The sequence below is a fragment of the Podarcis muralis genome, chromosome 13 (assembly GCF_964188315.1).
Source record: "Podarcis muralis chromosome 13, rPodMur119.hap1.1, whole genome shotgun sequence".
Classification (NCBI taxonomy): domain Eukaryota; kingdom Metazoa; phylum Chordata; class Lepidosauria; order Squamata; family Lacertidae; genus Podarcis; species Podarcis muralis.
The window spans coordinates 397,861-420,490 of NC_135667.1; the positions used below are offsets into that span (position 1 = coordinate 397,861).

The following is a 22,630-nucleotide window of genomic DNA, read 5'->3' on the forward strand; positions in this document are numbered from 1 at the left end:
GGAGCAGGAGAGGAGCCCTCCAGATTCCCCCCTCCTGTTCCCACTGGGGCCTCAATAGGAAGCCCCCAAGCCTCAAGCGGGACTGGGGCGCAAGAGCCCCCCCTCTCTCCCCCTGCGCTTCCTTCCAGCAACTGGGATTCAGCAGCATCTCTGGGGAGACGAGAGCTCAGCCCTCCTGCATGAGGCCAAGCAGAGCCTCTCCTCTTCCTCCCTGCCCTGGTCCCAGCCTGGCCTAAAGTGGCAGGGAGTTCCGCAGGCTTGACTCTGCACCGCACCAAGAAGCGCTTTCTCTTCTCTGCCCTCCATCTTCCCACAGACTTTCTTTCTTTCTTGCATAGGTCAGGTTTTCCTTTTTATTTTTTGCGTACATTTTAATGCTTCTGCTGGGCGACAACCCCTGCAGATGATCAATGCTTTGAACTGGGTTTCTTTGCAGCCCCCCCCCCCGCCAAAGGGCCAAGGAAGAAGAGCTGCAGGCGTCCAGTGAGCTCGCCCCTCCCGGGCTTGCAGAGAGGAAGGGGCAGGAGCCTCCTTGCCCCCCCCCCCGGACTTGGGGATCCCCCTGCTGCATGAACTGAGCAGCCCTCCCCCTGCCCCCCTTCTCCCCATGGCACCCTTTGCAAGAAGAGAGAGCCCAGAGGGGGCAGAGCAGAGAGACAACTGCCCCCTCCTCTTGCAAAAGGAGCCCCCCCCCCCAGGAGAGAAGGAAGGGGGCAGGACCCTCTGCTCCCTGCCCCCCCCCCGTGCATGGGCTGAGAAGGCCCTCCCTGCCCCCCCCCCGGCAGCCCTGGGACCCGGCCCCCTTCCCCCCATTGCACCCTAGGCAAGAAGAGCAGAGACCCACCGGAGTCCCAAGTGACCCCCGATGCACGTGCGGAGGAGAAGCACTTGGCCGGGAGGGGCTTCGGCTCAGGAGCCCATCCCCCCCCCCCCGGATCTCCTCTCTCCTCTCTAGGAATCCAGCTTAGTGCCTTTTAACCCTTTGCAAGCCAGCGCAGCCCCGCTATGCGACAGGGAGGAAAGCTGCTCTCTCTCTCTCTCTCTCTCTCTCTCTCTCTCTCTCTCTCTCTCTCTCTCTCTCTCTCTCTCTCTCTCTCTCCGGGCCGGGCGGAATTCTGTCAATCAAGTTGCCTCTCACCCGCCTTTCCTCTAAACTAGACATCCCCAAACGCCACATAGGAAAGCCGGCCACCCCCTTGGTCATTTCGGCGGCCCTTTGCTGAAACTTTTTCCAGCTCTACAAATATCCTTTTTGAGGAGGCGACCAGGACTGGAGACTGTGCCCCAAATGCAGTCACACCGTAGATTTCTATGAAGGCATCGTGGTATTTGCAGTTTTATTTTCCACTCCTTTCCTAACGATCCCTGGTGTGAAGTTTGTCTTTTTTCACAGCCACCACACACTGGGTCTACGGCTTCACTGAGCTGCCTGCTGCAACCCCCAAGGACTCACTCCTGGTCCATCTCTACCCATCCAGATTCCAGGAGTGAGTATGTGAAGTTAAGAGTTTTGCATAATGGGTCCTTGTCATCCTAGAAAAAGTGACAAGTGGGGTGCTGCAGGGTTCTGACCTGGGCCCGATGTTGTTCAAAGTCTTTATAAATGACGTGGATGAAGGAATTTAGGGGATGCTCAACAAATCTGCCGATGACACCAAACTGGGAGGGACAGCTCATGCCATAGAAAACAGAATCAGAATTCAAAACGATCATAGCAGACTGGAGAACTCACAAAATGAATCTCAATAGGGGCAAATGTACAGTTCTTCACTTAAGCAGGAAGAGCCTGTGGCGCAAATATAGGATGGAGGACACCTGGCTTTACATGTGAAAAGGATTTACGGGTCTTAGTGAACCACAAGCTGAACAGGAGTCAGTAAGGGAAGTCATAGTCCCACTCTATTCTGCCTTGGTCAGGCCACACCTGGAATACTGGGCACCACAATTTAAGAAGGATGTTGACAAGCTGGAACATGTGCGGAGGAGGGCAACCAAGATGATCAAGGGTCTGGAAATAAAGGCTTCTGGAAAAGAGGAGACTGAGAGGAGCCATCTTCAAGTATCTCAAGGGATGTCCAGGAGGAGCAGTCTCCCTCAGGAGGTTGTGGACTCTCTTTCACTGGAGGTTTTTAAACAAAGCTTGGATGGCCATCTGCCAGGGATTCTTTAGTTGAGATTCCTGCATTGCAGGGGGTTAGACTAGATGGCACCTTAGGTCCCTTCCGACTCTACAATTCTGATTCACTCTTAGATCCAGAGTGAATGCAACAGCCAAGATCTTGGCTATTGTCAGTCATCATGTTATTATTTCTGAAAGCAACTTGCTGACAGAAAGGCATTCAGTTTGCCATGTTTCTCCCCTGCAAGTCCCAATTAAGAGAGAATCATGCCCTGTATGTCCCACAATTGAATTGCAACATTCCCAGTGTGTCCACCTTGGATAGGAAAGGTTTCCCTATACAATTCTGAATGGGGAAATGGCAAGCGGCCAACGATGGCCAGGTGCATGCAGTAGCACATTGGATTAACAGTCTACGAGGCAAATCTTTCAGAGCCCCAGACTGTGAATGTGGCACACACAAGTGCGCAAACCCTTCGTCGTCCTGCTCGCCCTGTTCTGCAAACGTTTCAGCTTGTCAAGGATGAAGCAGATCCAGAACTCTGGCACAGAAGGTTCGGCCACAGAGACATCAAAGTCACTGTGGAGTTGCAATGCAAGCAGCTTGCTGCAGGGACGAAGGCAAGCCAAAAGGCACCTGCCACAACCAGTTGCGTCAGTTGCATCACTGAGAAGAGTTGTTAAAGCTTCTTTTGCTTCATGTACAGTGGTACCACGGGTTAAACACTTACCGTATTTTTCGCTCTATAACACACACCCGACCATAACACGCACGTAGTTTTTAGAGGAGGAAAATCCGTAGGCATGCCACCTGTAGGCATTCCCTCCATAACACGCACAGACATTTCCCCTTACTTTTTAGGAGGAAAAAAGTGAGTGTTATGGTGCAAAAAATACGGTAATTCGTTCTGGAGGTCTGTTCTTAACCTGAAATTGTTCTTAACCTGAAGCACCATTTTAGCTAATGGGGCCTCCTGCTGCTGCCGTGCCACCACTGCACGATTTCTGTTCTCATCCTGAAGCGAAGTTCTTAACCCGAGGTACTATTTCTGGGTTAGCGGAGTCTGTAACCTGAAGCGTCTGTAACCTGAAGTGTCTGTAACCCAAGGTACCGCTGTATAACAGAAAAGCACCAGAGTGTAGTGTATGCAGATGTGTGTGGCACACTTAGGGAAGAATAAGTATATTCTAATTTTTCTGGATGTTTTCTCAAGGTACTTCTAAAAGAGAAATTGAAGCAGTGGAGATGTTCAGAAAATACCTTGCCACGGTGAGCAGCAAGTTTCATAGGAAACTCACAACTCTGGTCAGCGACAGTGGAGGTAGACAGTGGAGGTGAGTTTCCCTTGAGCCACACGAGAGCCGTCCTGGAAGAGGAAGGGGAGGTGTGAGAGCCACACCATGCAACAAAACTCAGTCATGGAAGGAATGTTTCAGTCTCTGATGGAGATGACTAGGTGCATGCTGAGGGACTCCGGACTCAGCAGGACATCGAACGGTGTTTGTCTTATCCATTGTCTCTAGACACACACCTTCAACATTCAAACATATTACTCAACCAGTGTGCCGTGGCACCTTGGGGTGCCTTGAGTGATGGTCAGGGGTGCCGCGGGCATCTCTGGCCTCTGTCCTTCTTTCCTTCCCTCCCTCCCCTGATGCCCTCTCATGTCTCTGCCTCCCAAAGGCTGGCACGTCTGTTTGCTGCAGAAGCCTTGGTCACAAGCTCCCCTGGCGAATGGTGCCTCTGGGGCTGGCCAGGGGGTGCTGGTTAGCAGGAGGTGAAGCGGGTTCGGAGGAAGCAAGCAAGCGGGCGAGGGAGCCCAGCCAGCCCGTCCGCCAGCCCTTGCTGGTAGGAATGGACAGACAAGTCCCAGGCCCCTGTGGGACAGTGTGGGGAGGCACCTTTCTTTGGGGCAGCTCAGAGACCAGGGCAGCAGCAAAGGCTGTCCAGAGGACTCCCAAGGAGGAGGGAGAGGAGAGGAGGCTGAGGGGACACTGCACAAGGGAGGGTGTTCGAAAAAGGGCGAGGGGCTGCCAGCTCTGCAGGCAAGGGGGGAGGTGACTTAACTGGGCTCCTGAGCCCCACAGGGGTGCCACAGAAAGAAGGGAGCCGTGGACTCAAAAAGGCTGGAAACTTCTGGCTTAGCGTAACCACTAAGAATATTGAGCGGTTGATACAACAAGGTCTTGATTTTGGTCATTAACATAGTTGAAGAAAGAGGTCCATGCAAGGTGTCTCTATTCGTTATGCCTTTAATTGCCCTCCTGTGTCTGGCGAGACGCTCAGACATTGCTGTATAGCTAGGTTTGCTTTTATGAAGAGCTCTAGATGAGCTCTGCTCATGCAGAGGTGTAGTTTGTCTCCCTGTGCTGGGCTGCCACCGCCTTCGCTCAGAGGGGCTCTGGCAGCGCCCACCCCCTCCTGCGCCCCCTCCCCACTGCATTCAAGGGGCACAGCTGGGAGCTGGGTCTTGACTGGGTCTTCCACCAAACACCCCAGAGAACTCTTCCCTCAACACTTCACCCCTAAAGGAGTGAAGAATGAAGTGTGTGTTGGAACACAACTGATTTATTAAAAATTAGGTTTCAAGATAACTTTGTATACATAAGCGCATGATTTCGAATGTTTCATAGGGAGTTGTACCTGTGTGGCTAGTTTGCGGCTTCTTCTTTTTTTAGCTCTTGTGATTTATGTGGAAATTGTTCAGTTTGGTTTTGCATTTTTAAATGTTTCATTTATTGCTTATGTCAGAGCTGCTCCCCGATCCCAGCTCACAGAGGATCACGCTAGCCAGCGTTCGCTTTATAAAAGTCTTTATTGAGTTGCAGTTTCCATTTCCAAGCTGCTGCGTGCAACTCTACGTCTTATGGCTAGACCGGCGAAGCTCCGTCTGAATCTCCGCCCCTCGTACACCAACTTAATATCCTCGCCTTACTCCACCTTTTCCGCCTGACCGTCCTTCTCTGGGTCCCTCTGCCCCCCGCGGTCTCCTCCCTCCGGGACTCCTCTGACGCTGACCCCCCGGACCCTCCTGTCTACTTGCGTCGGGCTTTAGGACCTGGCTCCCTTTCCGGGCTGCTTACTGCGCCGCCTTCCTGTGCATTTGAACTTGGCGCGCGCGCCCAGCCTTCCACTTTCCGCTTGACCGTTTCTTCGCTCCCCGATGGGGGCGTGGTCACTCCTGACTCATGCCCTCCTCCCTGCTGCGAGCTGCCAGGGCTCGATCCCTGACGTCCTTCCTCTCCACTGCGCTCTGGTGGGGACGCTGGCCCCGATTTCCAACTGCTGCCCTCTGAACCCCCGCTGGTCCCTTCCTCCTGGGGTGTCCCCCTAGGCCCCCCCTTTGCTCTGGCCACTGGCGCCCCTTTCTGTGAATCTTCCGATTCACTGGAAAGACTCGGAGATCTCGGGTCGTCGTCATCACTCATCCTTTCTTCGGACTCCTCCCCCTCGCTCTCTGTTTCCTCCCTTGCCCTTGCCTCTGCTCCTGAACCCCTGACAGCTTATGACTACTTTTTGTATTTAATTCATTAAATTTGTATACTGCCTTCATCCAGAGACCCCAGGATGCTTCACAGCATAAAATGAAACAAACCAATCACCGCCCTCCCACAAACACATTTAAGACAATATGCAAAGTTTAATAAGCCACAGGCCTGATTGTATGTTTTATTCAAAATCCTTTTCAAACTCTCAGCCAATCACCTCTCACTCCCAACATCCCAAACTCACACTTTACCCCTCACTAGCTAACAGTACCTTAAATCTACTATTATACTGTGCTTATTATATTAATTACTTTGTTACACATGCGTACAAACACCAGAGCACCACAAGTGAACTTTAAGCGCACACAGATGCATGCACAATTTCTAAGAGTCTCATTAGAGAGTCAGGGTAGTATAGTGGATCTTGAAAGCCCTAAACGGCCTCAGCCCAGTAGACCTGAAGGAGCGTCTCCACCCCCATCATTCTGCCCGGACACTGAGGTCCAGCTCTGAGGGCCTTCTGGCGGTTCCCTCATTGCGAGAAGCCAAGTTACAGGGAACCAGGCAGAGGGGCTTCTTGGTAGTGGCACCCGCCCTGTGGAACGCCCTCCCATCACATGTCAAAGAGAACAACAACTACCAGACTTTTAGAAGACATCTGAAGGCAGCCCTGTTTAGGGAAGCTTTTAATGTTTGACTGACTACTGTATTTTAATATTTTGTTGGAAGCCACCCAGAGTGGCTGGGGAAACCCAGTGAGATGGGCGGGGTATAAATAATAAATTATTATTATTATTATTATTATTATTATTATTATTAAGCGGACAGCTACTAGTTTTATTGGGATGCAGGTGGTGCTGTGGGTTAAACCACAGAGCCTAGGACTTGCCAATCAGAAGGTCGGCAGTTTGAATCCCCGCGCCGGGGTGAGCTCCCGTTGCCCGGTCCCTGCTCCTGCCAACCTAGCAGTTCGAAAGCACATCAAAGAGCAAGTAGATTAATAGGTACCGCTCCGGCGGGAAGGTAAACGGCATTTCTGTGCGCTGCTCTGGTTCGCCAGAGGCGGCTTAGTCCTGCTGGCCACATGACCCAGAAGCTGTACGCCAGCTCCCTTGGCCAATAAAGTGAGATGACCGCCTCAACCCCAGAGCCGGTCACGACTGGACTTAATGGTCAGGGGTCCCTTTACCTTACTAGCTTTATTGAATTGGAACATAATTGTTGATTAACAAATGTAACTTTCTATATGGAAAATAATATCACAAAAAGGGAGGTCTTGAATACTGAGACTTATGAGGAATGCTTGAGGGAGCTGAGGATGTTTATCACAGAGAAGAGTGCATGGGGATATGATAGGCATCTTCAAATATCTAAAGGGATGTCACATGGAAGATGTGATTTCTCCTGCTCCACAGGATAGAACTCCAACCAATGGCTCCAAGTTACAAGGAAGGCGATTCTGACTAAACATCAGGCAGAACTTCTGAAGGTAAGATCTATCTGACTGAGGAACAGATGCCACCAGAAGGTGGTGGGAAGTGGAAAGTTTTTAAGCAGAGGTTGGGTGGTCCTCTGTCCTGGATGCTTTAGCTGAGATTCCTGCTTTGCACAGGGTTCAGCTAGATAACCATCAGAATCCCTTCCAACTCTAAGACTCCATGATCCTATGATTCTCCCCGCTGGGACTTCTTTGATGGGGAGTGAGCTTGATCCTTCAGAGGTATTTCCACATTCCAAGGACAATTAGAGTTTCTCCCTTGTGAATTCTTTGTGGGAAGTGAGAGAGATGCTATGACTGAAGTTCTTTCCATATTCCAAGCACTGATATGGTTTCTCACCTGCATGAGTTCTCCGATGTGAAGTGAGGTGGGCCTTCTGACTGAACTTCTTCCCGCATTCCAGACACTGATAGGGTTTCTCCCCCGTATGGATTCTTTGATGGGAAGTGAGAAAAGTACTCTTACGGAAGCTCTTCCCACATTCCACACACTGATACGGTTTCTCCCCTGTATGAATTCTTTCATGGGAAATTAGATTCGTTTTCTCATTGAACCTCTTCCCACATTCCAAACAATGATATGGTTTCTCCCCCGTATGGAGTCTTTGATGGTTAGTGAGAACGGAACTCTTACGGAAGCTCTTCCCACATTCCGTACACTGATATGGCTTCTCCCCTGTATGAATTCTTTCATGGATAGTGAGGTGGGCCCTTTGACTGAAGCCCTTCCCACATTCCAAGCACTGGTATGGTTTCTCCCCTGTATGGATTCTTCGATGGGAACTGAGGTGGGTCCTCTGGCTGAACCTCTTCCCACAGTCTAGGCACTCATACGGTTTCTCCCCTGTATGAATTTTTTGATGGGAAGTGAGATGGGCTCTCTGGTTGAACCTCTTCCCACATTCCAAGCATGGATATGGTTTCTCCCCTCTATGAATTCTTTGATGGGAAGTCAAACTTATCTTCCAGATGAAGCCCTTCCCACATTCCAAGCACTGATATGGTTTCTCCCCACTGTGAATTCTCTGATGTCGACAGACACTTGTGCTTATATGAGAGCCCTTAACAGACTCCAAGCACTGAGAGGGTTCGTTCCCAATGGGATTTCTTTCATGGGAAACTGAATGGGAGCTCTGGCTAAAGTTCTCTCCAGACTCCAAATATTGATATTGCTTCTCCGTGTGGATTTTGTTGTGGTCTCCCTTGTTCTTAATTTCCAATCCATCTCGACCTGCAGTGAAGAGAGAAATGGATTAAAGCCTCAGAAAGAAATGGACCCCCCTGTTATTGAACAAAGCTCATTAACGCTCTTGAGAGAGGAGGAACTGAAGGGAGTTAGATGGGAGGACGTACTTCAGGGTTCACTGCCTTTGTTGACTGGCATTCAGGGACATATTTATGGAAACTTAAGATTTGACAAGACTGGCTCTTTTCTGGGACAGATTTTGTTTGACTCAGTCATGGAATCTGGGCCATCTCTAATGTCTCTCATCTGTTTGGTCAACAAAAAACAGACCAGAGCAAAAGCAAAAGCAAAAACAAAAAATTGTCAGAATCTGTTGTTGTACAATGGCTTTATACATGACATGGATAGAGGAATTTAGGGGATGCAAATCAAATTTGCAGATGACACCAAACTGGGAAGAGTAGTTAATGTCACAGAAGAAAGAACCAGAAATCAAAATGACCTTAACAGATTGAAGAACTAGGCCCCAGCTAACAAAATGAATTTCAACAGAGACAAATGTCAGGTTCTTCACTTAGGCAGGAAGAACAAGATGCACAAATATAGGATGGGGGACACCTGGCCTTATGGTAGTACATGTGGAAAGTATCTAGAGGTCTTAGTTGGCCACAGGCTTAATATGAGACAGTAGTGTGATGCAGCAGCAAAGAAAGTGAATGATCTTCTAGGCAGCATCAACAGAAGTCTAGTGTCCAGATCAAGGGTAGTAATAGTACCACTCTATTCCAGCTTGGTCAGACCACATCTGTAATAGTGTTTCCAGTTCTGGGCACCACAATTTTAGAATGATGCTGACCAGCTGAAAGGTGTGCAGAGGAGGGCAACCAAGATGATCAAGGGTCTGGAAACCAAGCCTTATGGGGAATGGTTGAAGGAGCTGGGGATGTTTAGCCTGCAAAACAGGAGACTGAGAGGAGATATGAGAGCCATCTTCAGATATCTCAAGGGCTGCCACATGGAAGAAGGAACAAGCTTGTTTTCTCCTGCTCTGGAGGGTAGGATCCAAACCAATGGCTTGAAGTTACAAGAAATTAGATTCTGACTAATTATCAGAAATAACTTTCTGAGGGTAAGAGCTGTTGAGCAGCGGAACTGTCTCCATTGGAATGTTGTGGACTTTCCTTCCTTGGAGGTTTTTAAGAAGAGGTTGGAAGACCATCTGTCATGAATGCTTTAGATGAGATTCCTGCATTGCAGGGGGTGGGACTAGATGATTCTATGATTCCCTAACCACTCTGAAGTCTATATTTAAAAAGTCCATGGTAGTTCAAACAGCCAGATCATGGTTTAAAAAGGCATCAATGGCGAAATAATAATCACAGACAAAAGAATCCATAGCCCCCCATTCAAGGTGAGCTGTGAGGGTGTTATAATCACAGGTGCTCTAGGTGGTGGTGTTGAGCTCAATCAAAATCCAGGAGGCTTCACACATAGATATATTTATGGAATTTCCAAACAAATATCATGATTCAAGAGGGAACCTTACTTAGAGAAGCCAAGATCCCACAATTCTCCTCCATGACTTCCTTATGCAGAGCTCTCTGGGCAGGATCCAGCAACGCCCACTCCTCAGCCATGAAACAAACAGCGACATCTTCAAAACACACTGGACCCTGAAAGAAGAAAAAGGTCGTCCCCTTAGACAGCATAAGTTTTATCTACTACACATTGTTCTGTTGTTTTCTGCCTGTTTGTTGTTGTGCTGTTTTAATGGCTTTGTTTCACTGCACATTTTAACTATGGATGCTTATTTTAATGTCTAAATGGAATTTTTAAAATTGTGCATTCCAATGCCCCCCCAGCCCCTTTCCCTGCAAGGCTCCTTCCCCCACCTGATCCGGTTCCTCAGCCGCTGCTTCCCCTCCACCAGGATGAAGAGATGGAGGAGGAGGTCTTGCCGGCATCCTTCTTTCACCTGCGAGAGACAAAGGGAAGTGGGGAGACAGGAGTGCAGGATGCTTCTCTCAGAGGTGCATTTGGGAGTTTGTCCCCATTTCATATTTTAGTGATGCTGAAATATATCTGATCTCCTTTGGCCTCTTGGCCCCAAGTGGCTTCTGCCAAAAGTTTAGTTTCAGAATCAACAGAATGGAATCTTCCTTCCTCCTTACCCAGCGGCCTCTCTCTGGTGTCCAACGGAGTCCTCTCTGCCTCAGAGGAATCAGGACCCGTTTCTGCAAAAAGATCCTTTCCCTGTAAGAGCAACAAAGATTCAAAACAAAGAATGAAAACTATTAGAAAAGGAATGGCAGGGGCAAAATCTTTAGGGATGTCCAATATAGCACCTTGGATACTTTCCAAAAAGGATGAGATTTAGGGATCTTCTCCCTCCTCCTTGGAGCCCCTTGGGAGTATCCAGAGGAAAGTCTCTCTCACCTGCTGCTCTGCCTGCTTCCTCTCCTCTGCCTGACTCAGGAGGAAACCTTCGGCCAGGGCCACTGCCTGGGAACTGGTCTCTGCTCCGCATTCCCTCACCCAGCTCTCCATCTCTGGCGGAAGGACAGCCAGGAACTGCTCCAAGATCACCAGGTCCAGCATCTCAGCTTTCGTGTGCCTTTCTGGCTTCAGCCACAGGTGGCAAAGGTGGTAGAGTCGGCTGCAAACCTCACGGGGTCCTTTGGCCTCCTGGCAGCAGAACTGCCTCAACTGCTGGCTCTGCGCCTCTGAGCGAAGGGTGTCCTCCTCTCCTAGGATCTTCTGCACAGAGCTTTCCCAGAATCCCCCACTGCTCGCAATTTCCATGGCAGGGCCTCTTCCTGCTCCAGGGCCAGCTGAGTCTTGCTCATCCATCTGTGCTCTCAGGAAGCCTCCAAGAGAATGTTAGGGATCCCCCTTTTCACCTGTCAAATTCTGAATGAGAGGTGCTCGCAAATTCTACAAAGCAAATACATTGTTCTGTTATAAAATTTGCACACTGTCACGGAAAGAAAAAAGTTCTCTATTAAGTGTGGATGTGTCTCTGCCCTCCATATTCCAACAGTGTTTATTCATTTTTGCATAGGTCAGGTTTTCATTTTTTTGGTGTGTGTATATTTTATGTCCCAATGTTTCCATCTGGTTAATAAATGTGGTTTATTAATTTCACTGATTTACATTATTTATCTATCTATATGAGTATCTTTGTATCAATGTAACATTTTTATATGCAACTGTGTATTTTTGCATTATTTTTGTTTACGTAGTCTGTGCTTGCTTTCATTTCCTGTGCACTGCTTAGAGATTTTTCTAATATATGAAGAGGTATAGAAATCAAATAATCCATAAGCTCTTCACTTTCCCCCCTGATCCAGAGACCCCTCCCTAAAGTGGCAATAAGTGTATGGGTCCAAATAAATAATACAGTTGCAGACCTTCTGAGAACTTGCCTCCTGCTCTGGCTTTACTGAGCCTCTTAAGCTTGCTGATCAGAAGGTTGGCAGTTCAAATCTCCATAATGGAGTGAGTTCCCGTTGCTTGGTCCCAGCTCCTGCCAACCTAGCAGGTTGAAAGGACACCAGTGCAAGTAGATAAATAGGTACTGCTGCAGCGGGAAGGTAAACGGCATTTCTGGGCGCTCTGGTTTCCATCATGGCGTCCCATTGCGCCAGAAGAAGCCTCTCCACCCCCATCGTTCAGCCTGGACACTGTGGTCCTCCTCTAAGGGCCTTTTGGCGGTTCGCTCGCTGTGAGAAGCCAAGTTACAGAGAACCAGGCAGAGGGCCTTTTCGGTGGTGGCGCCTGCCCTGTGGAACACCCTCCCACCAGATGTCAATGAGATAAAGAACTATCTGACTTTCAGAAGACATCTGAAGGCAGCCCTGTTTAGGGAAGTTTTTAATGTTTGATGTTTTATTGTGTTTTTAATATTTTGTTGGGAATCGCCCAGTGTCTGGGGAGGCCCAGCCAGACGGGCGGGGTGTAAGTAATAAATTACAGTGGTACCTTGGGTTACATACGCTTCAGGTTACAGACTCCGCTAACCCAGAAATATTACCTCGGGTTAAGAACTTTGCTTCAGGATGAGAACAGAAATCCTGCTCCGGCGGCAGCAGGAGGCCCCATTAGCTAAAGTGATGCTTCAGGTAAAGAACAGTTTCAGGTTAAGAACGGACCTCTGGAACGAATTAAGTACTTAACCCAAGGTACCACTGTAGTATTATTATCAATGCCTTTTTTCCTTTAAAAATGTTTAGGGGTCCTCTCATTTTCCTACTCATATTGAAATACTGCCCCTCAATGAGGCCAATCTTAGATTCAGAAAATGTTTAGGGGTGTGCGTCCCCCTGTGCCCCCCCAGAAAAAAAGCACTGATGATTATTATTTAGTCTTGCTGGCCACATGACCCAGAAACTGTCTGTGGACAAACGCCGGCTCCCTTGGCCTGAAAAGCGAGATGAGCACTGCAGCCCATAGTTGCCTTTGACGGGACTTTAGGGTCAGGGGTCCCTTTACCTCTTAGCAAGAGGAGGACCCTCTGCTCCCTGACTTGGGGAGCTCCCCCTGCATGAGCCAAACAGCCCCTCAGCCCCCCATGCCCCCTCCCCTGCAGCTCCTACCCCAATGCACCCCATGCAAGAGAGAAGAGACTCACCAGATCCCAGAAGCAGCAGAGCAGAGGCAACAGCCTCCTTCTTGCAGAGGAGACAAAAACCAGCCCCTTGCAGGAAAGGGCATGGAAGCTTCTGCTTGGGAGGACCTGCTCCCCCCCCCTGCATTTATTTCCGGTCCTCTCTAGGAATCTACGACTCACTTCATTTTAACCCTTGGAAGGATGTACCTTTGCTCTGGAGAACTGGATTCATTATAACAGCATTCTAATGGCACTATCCTAAGAACAGGAATAATGAAAACCACAAAAGCAGAAAGCCCATAAATTCCCATTTATTAAGCAGATGAAAGCATTTGGACATAAAGTGTAAACAAAGAATAGAAGTGGAAACCTGACCTACGCTATAAAGAGACACAGATTGTTGGAAGATGGAGAGCAAAGAGGAGGAGGGCAGCGCATGGAGGAAGAGAGGTCCAGGGGTGGTTTGTGTTTTGTCTCCAGTCGAAGGCAGCCTTGCTTCTGAATCCCAGTTTTGGGGAAGGAGGAAGCGCAGGTGGAGAGAGGGGCTCTTCCCTCCCCACCCCCCAGTCCTGCTGATGGGCTTTCCCAAAGAACAGGAGGCTGGACCCAATACGGGGACCCCACTGGCCTGATCCTGCAGGGCTCCTCTCCTCAAGATGCAAGCAAGTCCTCTATTGTCCTTCAGTTAGAAGCGAAGCTCTCCCCACCACCCACCCATCAGACTCCTGGTCGACACTTGTGTGCCCATTCAGACATGAGGCCACTCAGGTGTTCAGGGGATCTTTAGAGACTGAACAGAAAGCCCTGCTGAGAAGCCCTGAAGGTCTCATCATCCAAGGAATCCGAGGCAGGAGAGGCCCTGCTGGAAAGGGGAAGGGACTCTCCTTCCTTGGAAGGCTCTAAGAGGAGGTTGGGCAGCCACCTGCCAGGGATGCTGTAGATGAGACTCTTCCATTGCAGTGGGCTGGACTAGATGATCCTCGAAGACCCCTTCCAAACCTACAATTCAAGGATTATAGGAAAGGAAGCAAATCTAAGGTGGGGGTCAAAGACACAGCCCCCCCCCCCAAAGTGGTTAGAGTTGTTAGGAGACCCTCCCCCACCAGCGCCTTCCACTTGAGCTACAATTCCCAGAGCTCCCTGGCCAGAAGGACAGATCCTTAGACTGCTCTTTTCCCCTCTGATTCCTGGGATTCCTTGGCAGAAACTCCTGGCTTTGATCCAGCTTTGAATATGTTCTAACCGCTACAAATGCCAACAGGCTCCCCCCCCGCAAAAAAATATGCATCTTTGAGGGCGCCATGCGTATCTTGAGGCTGGAGCCTGTTATGTATTCAGTGGTCTGTGTTTGCCTGAGCCTGAGTCTGGACTAAGGATTCTGAGTTCCTGTGTTCTGATTCGATGCATGATATCCAATCACAGAACATTTCAGGATTTGGGCCTCTGCCATTGGCCCTTGAACTCTGAGTCGTGATTCGCAGCTTGGAAGTTTAGACAGCCAATCTTGTTGGGAGTGGGAGTGGCCCAGGCTTTCAGGAATGTATATAAGCAGTTGCCTTGCCCCTGTTTCCCAGTTATGTAGTTCAATAAAGGGACTGGGGGTGGGGGAGGGCCTTTTGCTCTGGAGGACCTGCCCCTCCCCCACCTTTATCTCCTGTCCTCTCTAGGAATCCAGCTCAGTTCCTTTTAACCCTTGACAAGCGAAGCGCACCATGTAACCCTTCTCTCCCTCTCCAAAGCAGAAGCCCAGCAGGAGCCTCATGCGTCAACCCCCCCCCCCCCCCCAGTTTTTTGGGGGACCTTCTTGGCCAATGTGCTGAGCTGCCTTTTCACTCCAAGGTCCGTTTCTTCACTGGGCAAGGACCAGCACTCTAGCAGCAAACTCTTACCACAGCTGGGAGTCCAGGAAGACCAGCTCCATGCCTTGCAACCTCCCCCCCCCCCCCCCAGTGATTGACTGATGGGCCCATGGACTCCAGCTAGAAAGGCTGAGGCTGCTGAACAAACTATAGGTTTTAACAGGTTTTCCGGGGGTTGTGGCTGTTGTGGTGAGCCAATGTAAAAATCCTGAGGATCCATGGGCTTTTACCTCCCCCTCCCAGGCAGCCTCCACTAGCTTCCCTTATCTCTCTTCCGATCCCACTGATCAGCTGCTTCCTTTCAACACTCCCTTCCCTCTTGTTTGCCTTAGTGTCTTTTCCTTAGCTGGAGCAGTTTTTTGCTCCTCCTTTTCTTCTAATTTCTCTCCTTATAGCTTTAGTCTTCCTGTTTCCCCCCTTTGCAAGTTTGCTGTCTTTACCTCCCCCACCCAGGCAGCCTCCTTTATCTCTAGCGTCTCTTGTCTCCCAGATCGCAAACGATCAACTGCTTTGTTTCAAAACCCACTTCCCTCTTTCAAAAAAAAAGAAAAGATCTGCTTTTTGCCCCTGGGCAATTCGGCTCCAGGGACCATGTATTCACTCCATAAGACGCACAGACAGTTCCCCTTACTTTTTAGGAAGAAAAAAGTGTCTTATGGAGCAAAAAATATGATATATACCATGTTAATGGAGAAATTGGAGGGCTCTCTTGGGACAAAAAACAAGGACCCCAGCCAGGAATACAAGAGCAAAACAGCAGCCAGTCGGCTTGGTCTTTATTGAAGACTGTCGCGACAGAACTCCCACCTGCCACCAGGTGGAACAAGATGGAAGCCCCAAACAAAAGAGCCCTCAAACTTACAATCCCCATGTTACATCCCCCCCAAACTACATCACTAATACATCATGGTTACATCATGAAAGGGGAGGTCTGGTGGCAGTAAGCTGAGCATCCTGGACCCTGCCCCATGGCTCCCTTGCTCTCCACCAAACCCCCACCAAGTGAAACAAAAGAGATAATTACATTTCCCTGTTTCCCAGCCAAGTTAATCACTTGGTCATGAAGCCCACTGGATGACCTTGGGGGCCAGGTGTAGCTTCACAGCCTAACCTACCTCACAGGATTAAATCAGAAGGGCAAGACCCATGTGACTCCACCTGGAGCTTCCTGGAGAGAAAGATGGCATATTAATGCCATCAAGGAATTTCAGCAAGGACAAATGTCAGGTTCTGCATACAGGCAGGAATAATCAGCAGCAAATATATAAGATGAGTAAATATTAAAAGCACAATAAAACACTGAGCATTAGAAACTTCTTGGTACAGGGCTGCCTTCAGGGGTCCAAACACTCATCCCTTTCTAGACATGACCCAGGAGGAACAGAACCACTGCATAACAGTGCCCCCAGCTCCCAACCCCGCTAGACGGTCCAGAATGATACCATGGTCAATGGTAACAAAAGCTGCTGAGAGATCCAGCAGAACCAGAAAAGAGTTTCCACCTTTGTCCCTAGCCCGCCGGAGATCAGTAAGCAGTGCAACCAGAGCGGTTTCAGTTCCATGATGGGGCCTTAATGACTGGAAGGGATCCAGATGGTCTGTTTCCTCTAGATGTGCCTGGAATTGTTTAGCGACCACCCGCTCAATCACCCTGCACACACACATATATATATAAGATGGGGAACACCTGCCTTGCCAGTAGTACATGTAAAAAGGATCTAGGGCTCTTAGTAGATCACAAGCTTATTATGAGTCAACAGTGTTGCACTAACAAAGGTGCCACTGGAATTATTAAAAAAGATTTTTTCATCTTCCAGCTTGTTATTTATTATGGCACCAACAAAGCTATTCTAGACTGCATCAACATAGAATCATGGAATGATGGACTCAGAGAGTTGGAAGGAACCCTGAGGGTTTTCTAGTCTTCTTTTCCCTTGCAATGCAGGAAAGTTATGTTGGGTGCCGGAAGGGAAAGGAGGTTTAACCCTCTTCTCAGAAATGCAGCCTATGCACTTTGCTGTGGGTGGTGTATTTTGGATTCCCTTCATCCCTTTTGCAAGCTGCCAAAGTTCTGGATCTGCTTCATCCTTTACAAGCTGGAATGGGTGCAGAGGAGGGCGACCAAGGGTTTGGAAACCAAGCCTTATAAAGAACAGTTGACGGAGCTGGGCATGTTTATCATGGAGAAGAGGAGACTGAGAGGAGATATGATAGCCATCTCCCATTATCTAAAGGGCTGCCCCATGGGATGGGGGCAGGCTGATGGGGTGGTAATTATGTGGCAAAGATCTGTCTCCTTTCTTGAAAATTGGAACAATTATGTTCATCTTCCAGCTGGGAGGAATTTGGGCTGTGTTATCTATCTGTGTAAATAGCCTGGCCAAAATAGGTAGCCACCATTCCAAGTGAGTCTTGATGAGCTCTGGAGGCATCGTGTCTTCCTGGGGCTTTGTTTGGTTTTAAGCCTTCAGTGAGATGTTTTATGTCATTTGGGGACACCTCTCACCATTTAAGTAAATTTGACGGGTTGGTGTTTATACCGGCCTTATTTGGGAGTCTTGAATGATCGCTAAAAAGCTTGCTGTAGTATTCAACCCATTTCCAGGCTGGGATTATGGTACCATGTGTTGATTTCACATATTTCATTCCAAAGGACACCAAGTCCCAAAATTCGCCCTCCCTCCAGTCAGCTGCTTCTTGAGCCAAGTCTTGCCACTGCTGTCTTCCGAAGCCTCTCTTTTGCTTTTTAAAATGTTCTTATATGCTATCCTGTCTTTACTGAGTGTCCCAAAACTTAGAGAGTATTTTGAAAGAACCCTGGTGCTTTCACTCTGTGTCAAACCAGTGTCACTGTTCTACAAGATAATTTTTAGGTTCTTTGGTGTGAATCAAGCAGGGTTTGATTTCTGCTGTTAAAGGTAAAAAGGTAAAGGTACCCCTGCCCGTACGGGTCAGTCTTGCCAGACTCTAGGGTTGTGCGCCCATCTCACTCAAGAGGCCGGGGGCCAGCGCTGTCTGGAGACACTTCCGGGTCACGTGGCCAGCGTGACAAAGCTGCTCCAGCGAACCGGCACCAGAGCAGCACACGGAAACGCCGTTTACCTTCCCGCTAGTAAGCGGTCCCTATTTATCTACTTGCACCCAGGTGTGCTTTCGAACTGCTAGGTTGGCAGGCACTGGGACCGAACAACGGGAGCGCACCCCGCCGCGGGGATTCGAACCGCCGACCTTTCGATCGCAAAGCCCTAGGCACTGAGGCTTTTACCCACAGCGCCACCCACGTCCCTTTGTTGGTAAATCCCCACCGGGCTGGACGAGTTTCTTTCAAGATATTCAGATACTAGGGTCTTTTGGATGTTGTCACTTAGTCTCAATGACCATTTCAGGTTTTTTGTACCCACAAGCTCTCTGGAAGTATCTGTTGGCTCGGGGTGGGGGAGATTCTAACAGGGGGTAGATTTTAACTAATAATGGGAAATGGTTGCTTTCTGTTCTCTTGAGCACCTCAAAAGAATTCACTGAGTGGAAAAGAGATGGTGACACTATGATGTAGTCAATCACACTTCCCCTCCTTTTATGTAACAATCTGATCTGTCCATATAAAACATTGACAGGACTCCCATGCAGTATATAGAGATCATGTGAGTAAACCCACTCTAGCCGTTTCTTGCCTTGTGGGTTGATTTTCTTGTCCATGGAATAGTGAGGAAAGAGAAGACATCTTTCAAATCTATTCCCGCAGGGAATAAGATTCCGTCTGTTTGATAGCCAATGTGTTGTCATTCATCTGATTGGAAGTTCGCTTGGCCCTCCTAAGTTATTTCCACACTCCAAGCATAGCTAGAGTTTCTTCCCTGAATGTACTCTTTGATGGGTGGTGAGAGCAGAACTCTGACTGAAGCTCTTTCCACACTGCAAGCATTTATATGGTTTCTCCCCTGTATGAATTCTTTGGTGGGAAGTGAGAGCAGAACTCTGACTGAAGCTCTTTCCACATTCCAAGCACTTATATGGTTTCTCCCCTGTATGAATTCTTTGGTGGGAAGTGACATGGGCCCTCTGATTGAATCTCTTTCCACATTCCAAGCACTGATAGGGTTTCTCCCCCGTATGAAGTCTTTGATGGATAGTGAGCTTGTCCCTCTCACTAAATCTCTTTCCACATTCCGCACACTGATGTGGTTTCTCCCCTGTATGAGTTCTTTTATGGGAAGAGAGATGGGAACTGTCACTGAATCTCTTCCCGCATTGCAAGCACTGATATGGTTTCTCCCCTGTATGAATTCTTTGATGGCAGGAGAGACTTTTCTTACGAGTGAAGCTCTCTCCACATTCCACACACTGATATGGTTTCTCTTCTCCATGAATTACTCTATGGGAAGTGAGACTTTCCTTCCAGGTGAAGCTCTTCCCACAGTCTAAGCACTGATGTGGTTTCTCCCCTGTATGAATTCTGTGGTGAGAAGTGAGGTAGGCCCTATTACTGAATCTCTTCCCACATTCCATGCACTGATACGGTTTCTCCCCTGTATGAGTTCTTTGATGGGAAGTGAGTATGTCCCTGTAGGCAAAGCTCTTCCCACATTCCAAGCACTGATACGGTTTCTCCCCCGTATGAATTCTTTGATGGGCTACGAGCTTGCCCCTCTGACTGAATCTCTTCCCACATTCCAAGCACAAATATTTCTTCTCCGCTGTATGAATTATTTGATGGGAAGTGAGACCTCCCTTCTGAGTGAAACTCTTTCCACATTCCAAGCACTGAAAAGGTTTCTCACCTGTGTGAATGCTTTGATGGGAAATGAGAGTAGAACTCTTAAAGAAGCTCTCCCCACATTCCAAGCACCGATATGGTCTATGCCCTGTATGAATTCTTTGATGAGCCATGAGCTTGTCTCTTTGACTGAAGTTCTTCCCACATTCCATACACGGATATGGTTTCTCGTCCGTATGAATTGCCTGGTGGGATGAGAGATGGGCCTTCTTGCGGAAGCTCTTTCCACATTCTAAGCACTGATATGGTTTCTCCCCTGTATGAATTCTTTGATGTGAGATGAGTGAGGAATTCCGACTGAAGCTCTTTCCACATTCTAAGCACTGATAGGGTTTCTCCCCTGTATGAATTTTTTTATGAGAACTGAGACCAGAGCTCTGAATGAAGCATTTTCCACATTCTAAGCACTGATATGGTTTCTCCCCTGTATGAATTCTTTCATGAGAAATGAGACTGGAGCTCTGGCTGAAGCGCTTTCCACATTCCAAGCACCGATATGGTTTCTCCCCTGTATGAATTCTTTGATGGTAAGTGAGAAGGGACCTGTGACTGAAGCTCTTCCCACATTCCAGGCACTGATAGGGTTTCATCCCAAAGGGATTTCTTTGATGGGAAGTGGAATGGGAGGTCTGATTTAAGTTCTCTCCACATTCCAAATATTGATATGGCTTCTCCACTGTGCAGATTTTGTCAAGGCTTCCCTTGTTCTTCATTTCCAATTTAACACCATCTGCAGGAAATAGAGAAATGGATTATGTCCCTTTAATTTCAGGAAGAAATGGTGTTCCTGTAGTAGCAAAGAAATGGGGACTACAAAGTGCTACTGCTTTTCATGTAGCTTCAAATAGATATATCTGCTGCAGCATTAGATTTGGCTCTGACTGAAGAATCTGCACAATACAAACACAACATGTAGGCTAATAGTAGAAAATATATAATAGAATAATGATATCATTCAAATTATAGGAGTAAGCCAATCAAAGTTCATATATATAATATAACAGAGTGGTAGCGAGGACTGTCCAGCTGTGTGTTCAAAACAGATGTCCAAGGACAGTCTCACAGTATTTCAAAAGTTTCAACAGAAGACGTCTCAAAAGTTTCAAAAGTCAAGTCTCTCAATAGTGCTCTGCTGATCCTTAGCATGAATCTTACTTATATATTCTGTTGAAAAATATCGACTGATAAAGACTATTACAAAAAAGTAGTATCATTCCGGAGACACTGTCCTTTTGAGACGTCTTCCATTGAAACGTTTGAAAAACTATTGAGAGACTTTACTTAGCAGGAGGGAGCCAGGAGGTGTCAAGGCTCTCCTATGCTGAAGCAGAGCCCCAGCACCACACAGGGAGCTCAGGGACAGACGGAGAGCCTATGCCTGTTCCTTCGGCACAGGAAAGGAGAGGGTTAAAGCGCAGGGATCAGAGATGTACCATGAGGCTTCCCCGCCTCTTCTGTTGGAGGAGAAGCAAGTGAAGACCACTCCCCGAATCTGAACCGGACGATTCGGATGCATAAGTTGTACTGTGCTGCTTGTACATATGTAAAATAAAGAACTGTAAATACAGTGGTGCCTCGCAAGACGAAATTAATTCGTTCCGCAAGTCTCTTCGTCTTGCGGTTTTTTCGTCTTGCAATGCACGGTTTCCCATAGGAATGCATTGAGAATCAATTAATGCGTTCCTAGGGAAACCGCCTTCAGACCAGGTCCGGGGACAGTCTGTCCCCCGACCTCTTCTGAAGGCTGGGGGGGGGGGGCAAGGGCTTTTCTTCCCACTGCCAACCTTCAGAAGGCTGTTCTGAAGGCTGGCGGTGGGAAGAAAAGCCCTTCTTCCCACCTCCCGCCCCGCAAGCTCCGGGGACAGGAGGGCTTTGCTGCCGACCGCCAGCATTTTAAAAGCCCCTGCTGTCCCCGGGCGATTTTAAAATGCTGGCGGGCAGGAGCGAAGTCTCCGCTGCCCCGAGGAGATTTTAAAATGCTGGGGGTCGGCAGCGAACGCTTCGCTCCCGCCCGCCAGCATTTTAAGATCGCCCGGGGCAGCGGAGAAGTCTCCGATGTCCCGGGAAGGCAGGCGGGGGGAGCAAAGACTTTTGCCCCCGCCTGACTTCAGAAGAGGTCCAGGACCTCGTTCCGATGCCCGGCGGCGGGGTGAGAGGTTCCCGCCCCCCCGCCCCGCTTCGGAGCAGCGTTCCGAAGCGGGGCGGCTGGGGCAGGTGTTCCCGCCCCCCCGCCCCGCTTCGGAGCAGCGTTCCGAAGCGGGGCGGCTGGGGCAGGTGTTCCCGCCCCCCCGCCCCGCTTCGGGGCAGCGTTCCGAAGCGGGGTGGCTGGGGCAGGTGTTCCCGCCACCCCTCCCCGCTTCGGAGCAGCATGCTTCCCGCTGTCCCCGGACCTCTTTTGAAGCAAGGGGCGGTGGGGAGAAGCGATCTCCCCGCAGCCCCTTGCTTCAAAAGCCCCTTGCTTCAAAAGAGGTCCGGGGGCAGCGGGGAAGAAGCGCTGCGCTTCCCGCTGCCCCCGGACCTCTTTTGAAGCAAGGGGCTGCGGGGAGATCGCTTTTCCCCGCAAACCCTTGCTTCAAAAGAGGTCCGGGGGCAGCGCGAAGCGCTTTCCGCTGTCCCCGGACCTCTTTTGAAGCAAGGGGCGGTGGGGAGATCGCTTTTCCCCGCAAACCCTTGCTTCAAAAGAGGTCCGGGGGCAGTGCGAAGCGCTTCCCGCTGTCCCCGGACCTCTTTTGAAGCAAGGGGCGGTGGGGAGAAGCGATCTCCCCGCAGCCCCTTGCTTCAAAAGCCCCTTGCTTCAAAAGAGGTCCGGGGGCAGCGGGGAAGAAGCGCTGCGCTTCCCGCTGCCCCCGGACCTCTTTTGAAGCAAGGGGCTGCGGGGAGATCGCTTTTCCCCGCAAACCCTTGCTTCAAAAGAGGTCCGGGGGCAGCGCGAAGCGCTTTCCGCTGTCCCCGGACCTCTTTTGAAGCAAGGGGCGGTGGGGAGATCGCTTTTCCCCGCAAACCCTTGCTTCAAAAGAGGTCCGGGGGCAGTGCGAAGCGCTTCCCGCTGTCCCCGGACCTCTTTTGAAGCAAGGGGCGGTGGGGAGAAGCGATCTC

General features: G+C 49.4%; 2 protein-coding genes across 2 annotated transcripts in view; both read right to left on the minus strand.

Moving 5' to 3' along the window:
- LOC114582717 (uncharacterized) overlaps window positions 1-1,022 on the minus strand; it is a 40,548-nt gene extending 39,526 nt beyond the window's left edge. Inside the window, exon 1 of the mRNA XM_077917862.1 lies at window positions 845-1,022. The gene's annotated coding sequence lies outside the window, so the exon portion shown is untranslated. The remainder of the gene's footprint in view (window positions 1-844) is intronic.
- LOC114581952 (uncharacterized) overlaps window positions 1-22,630 on the minus strand; it is a 39,124-nt gene that overhangs the window by 10,554 nt on the left and 5,940 nt on the right. The window contains 7 exon segments of the mRNA XM_077917796.1: window positions 3,419-3,486; window positions 7,356-8,337; window positions 9,839-9,965; window positions 10,185-10,267; window positions 10,464-10,545; window positions 10,729-11,171; window positions 18,564-20,264. Coding sequence (XP_077773922.1) covers window positions 3,419-3,486; window positions 7,356-8,337; window positions 9,839-9,965; window positions 10,185-10,267; window positions 10,464-10,545; window positions 10,729-11,171; window positions 18,564-20,264 — 3,486 coding nt within the window.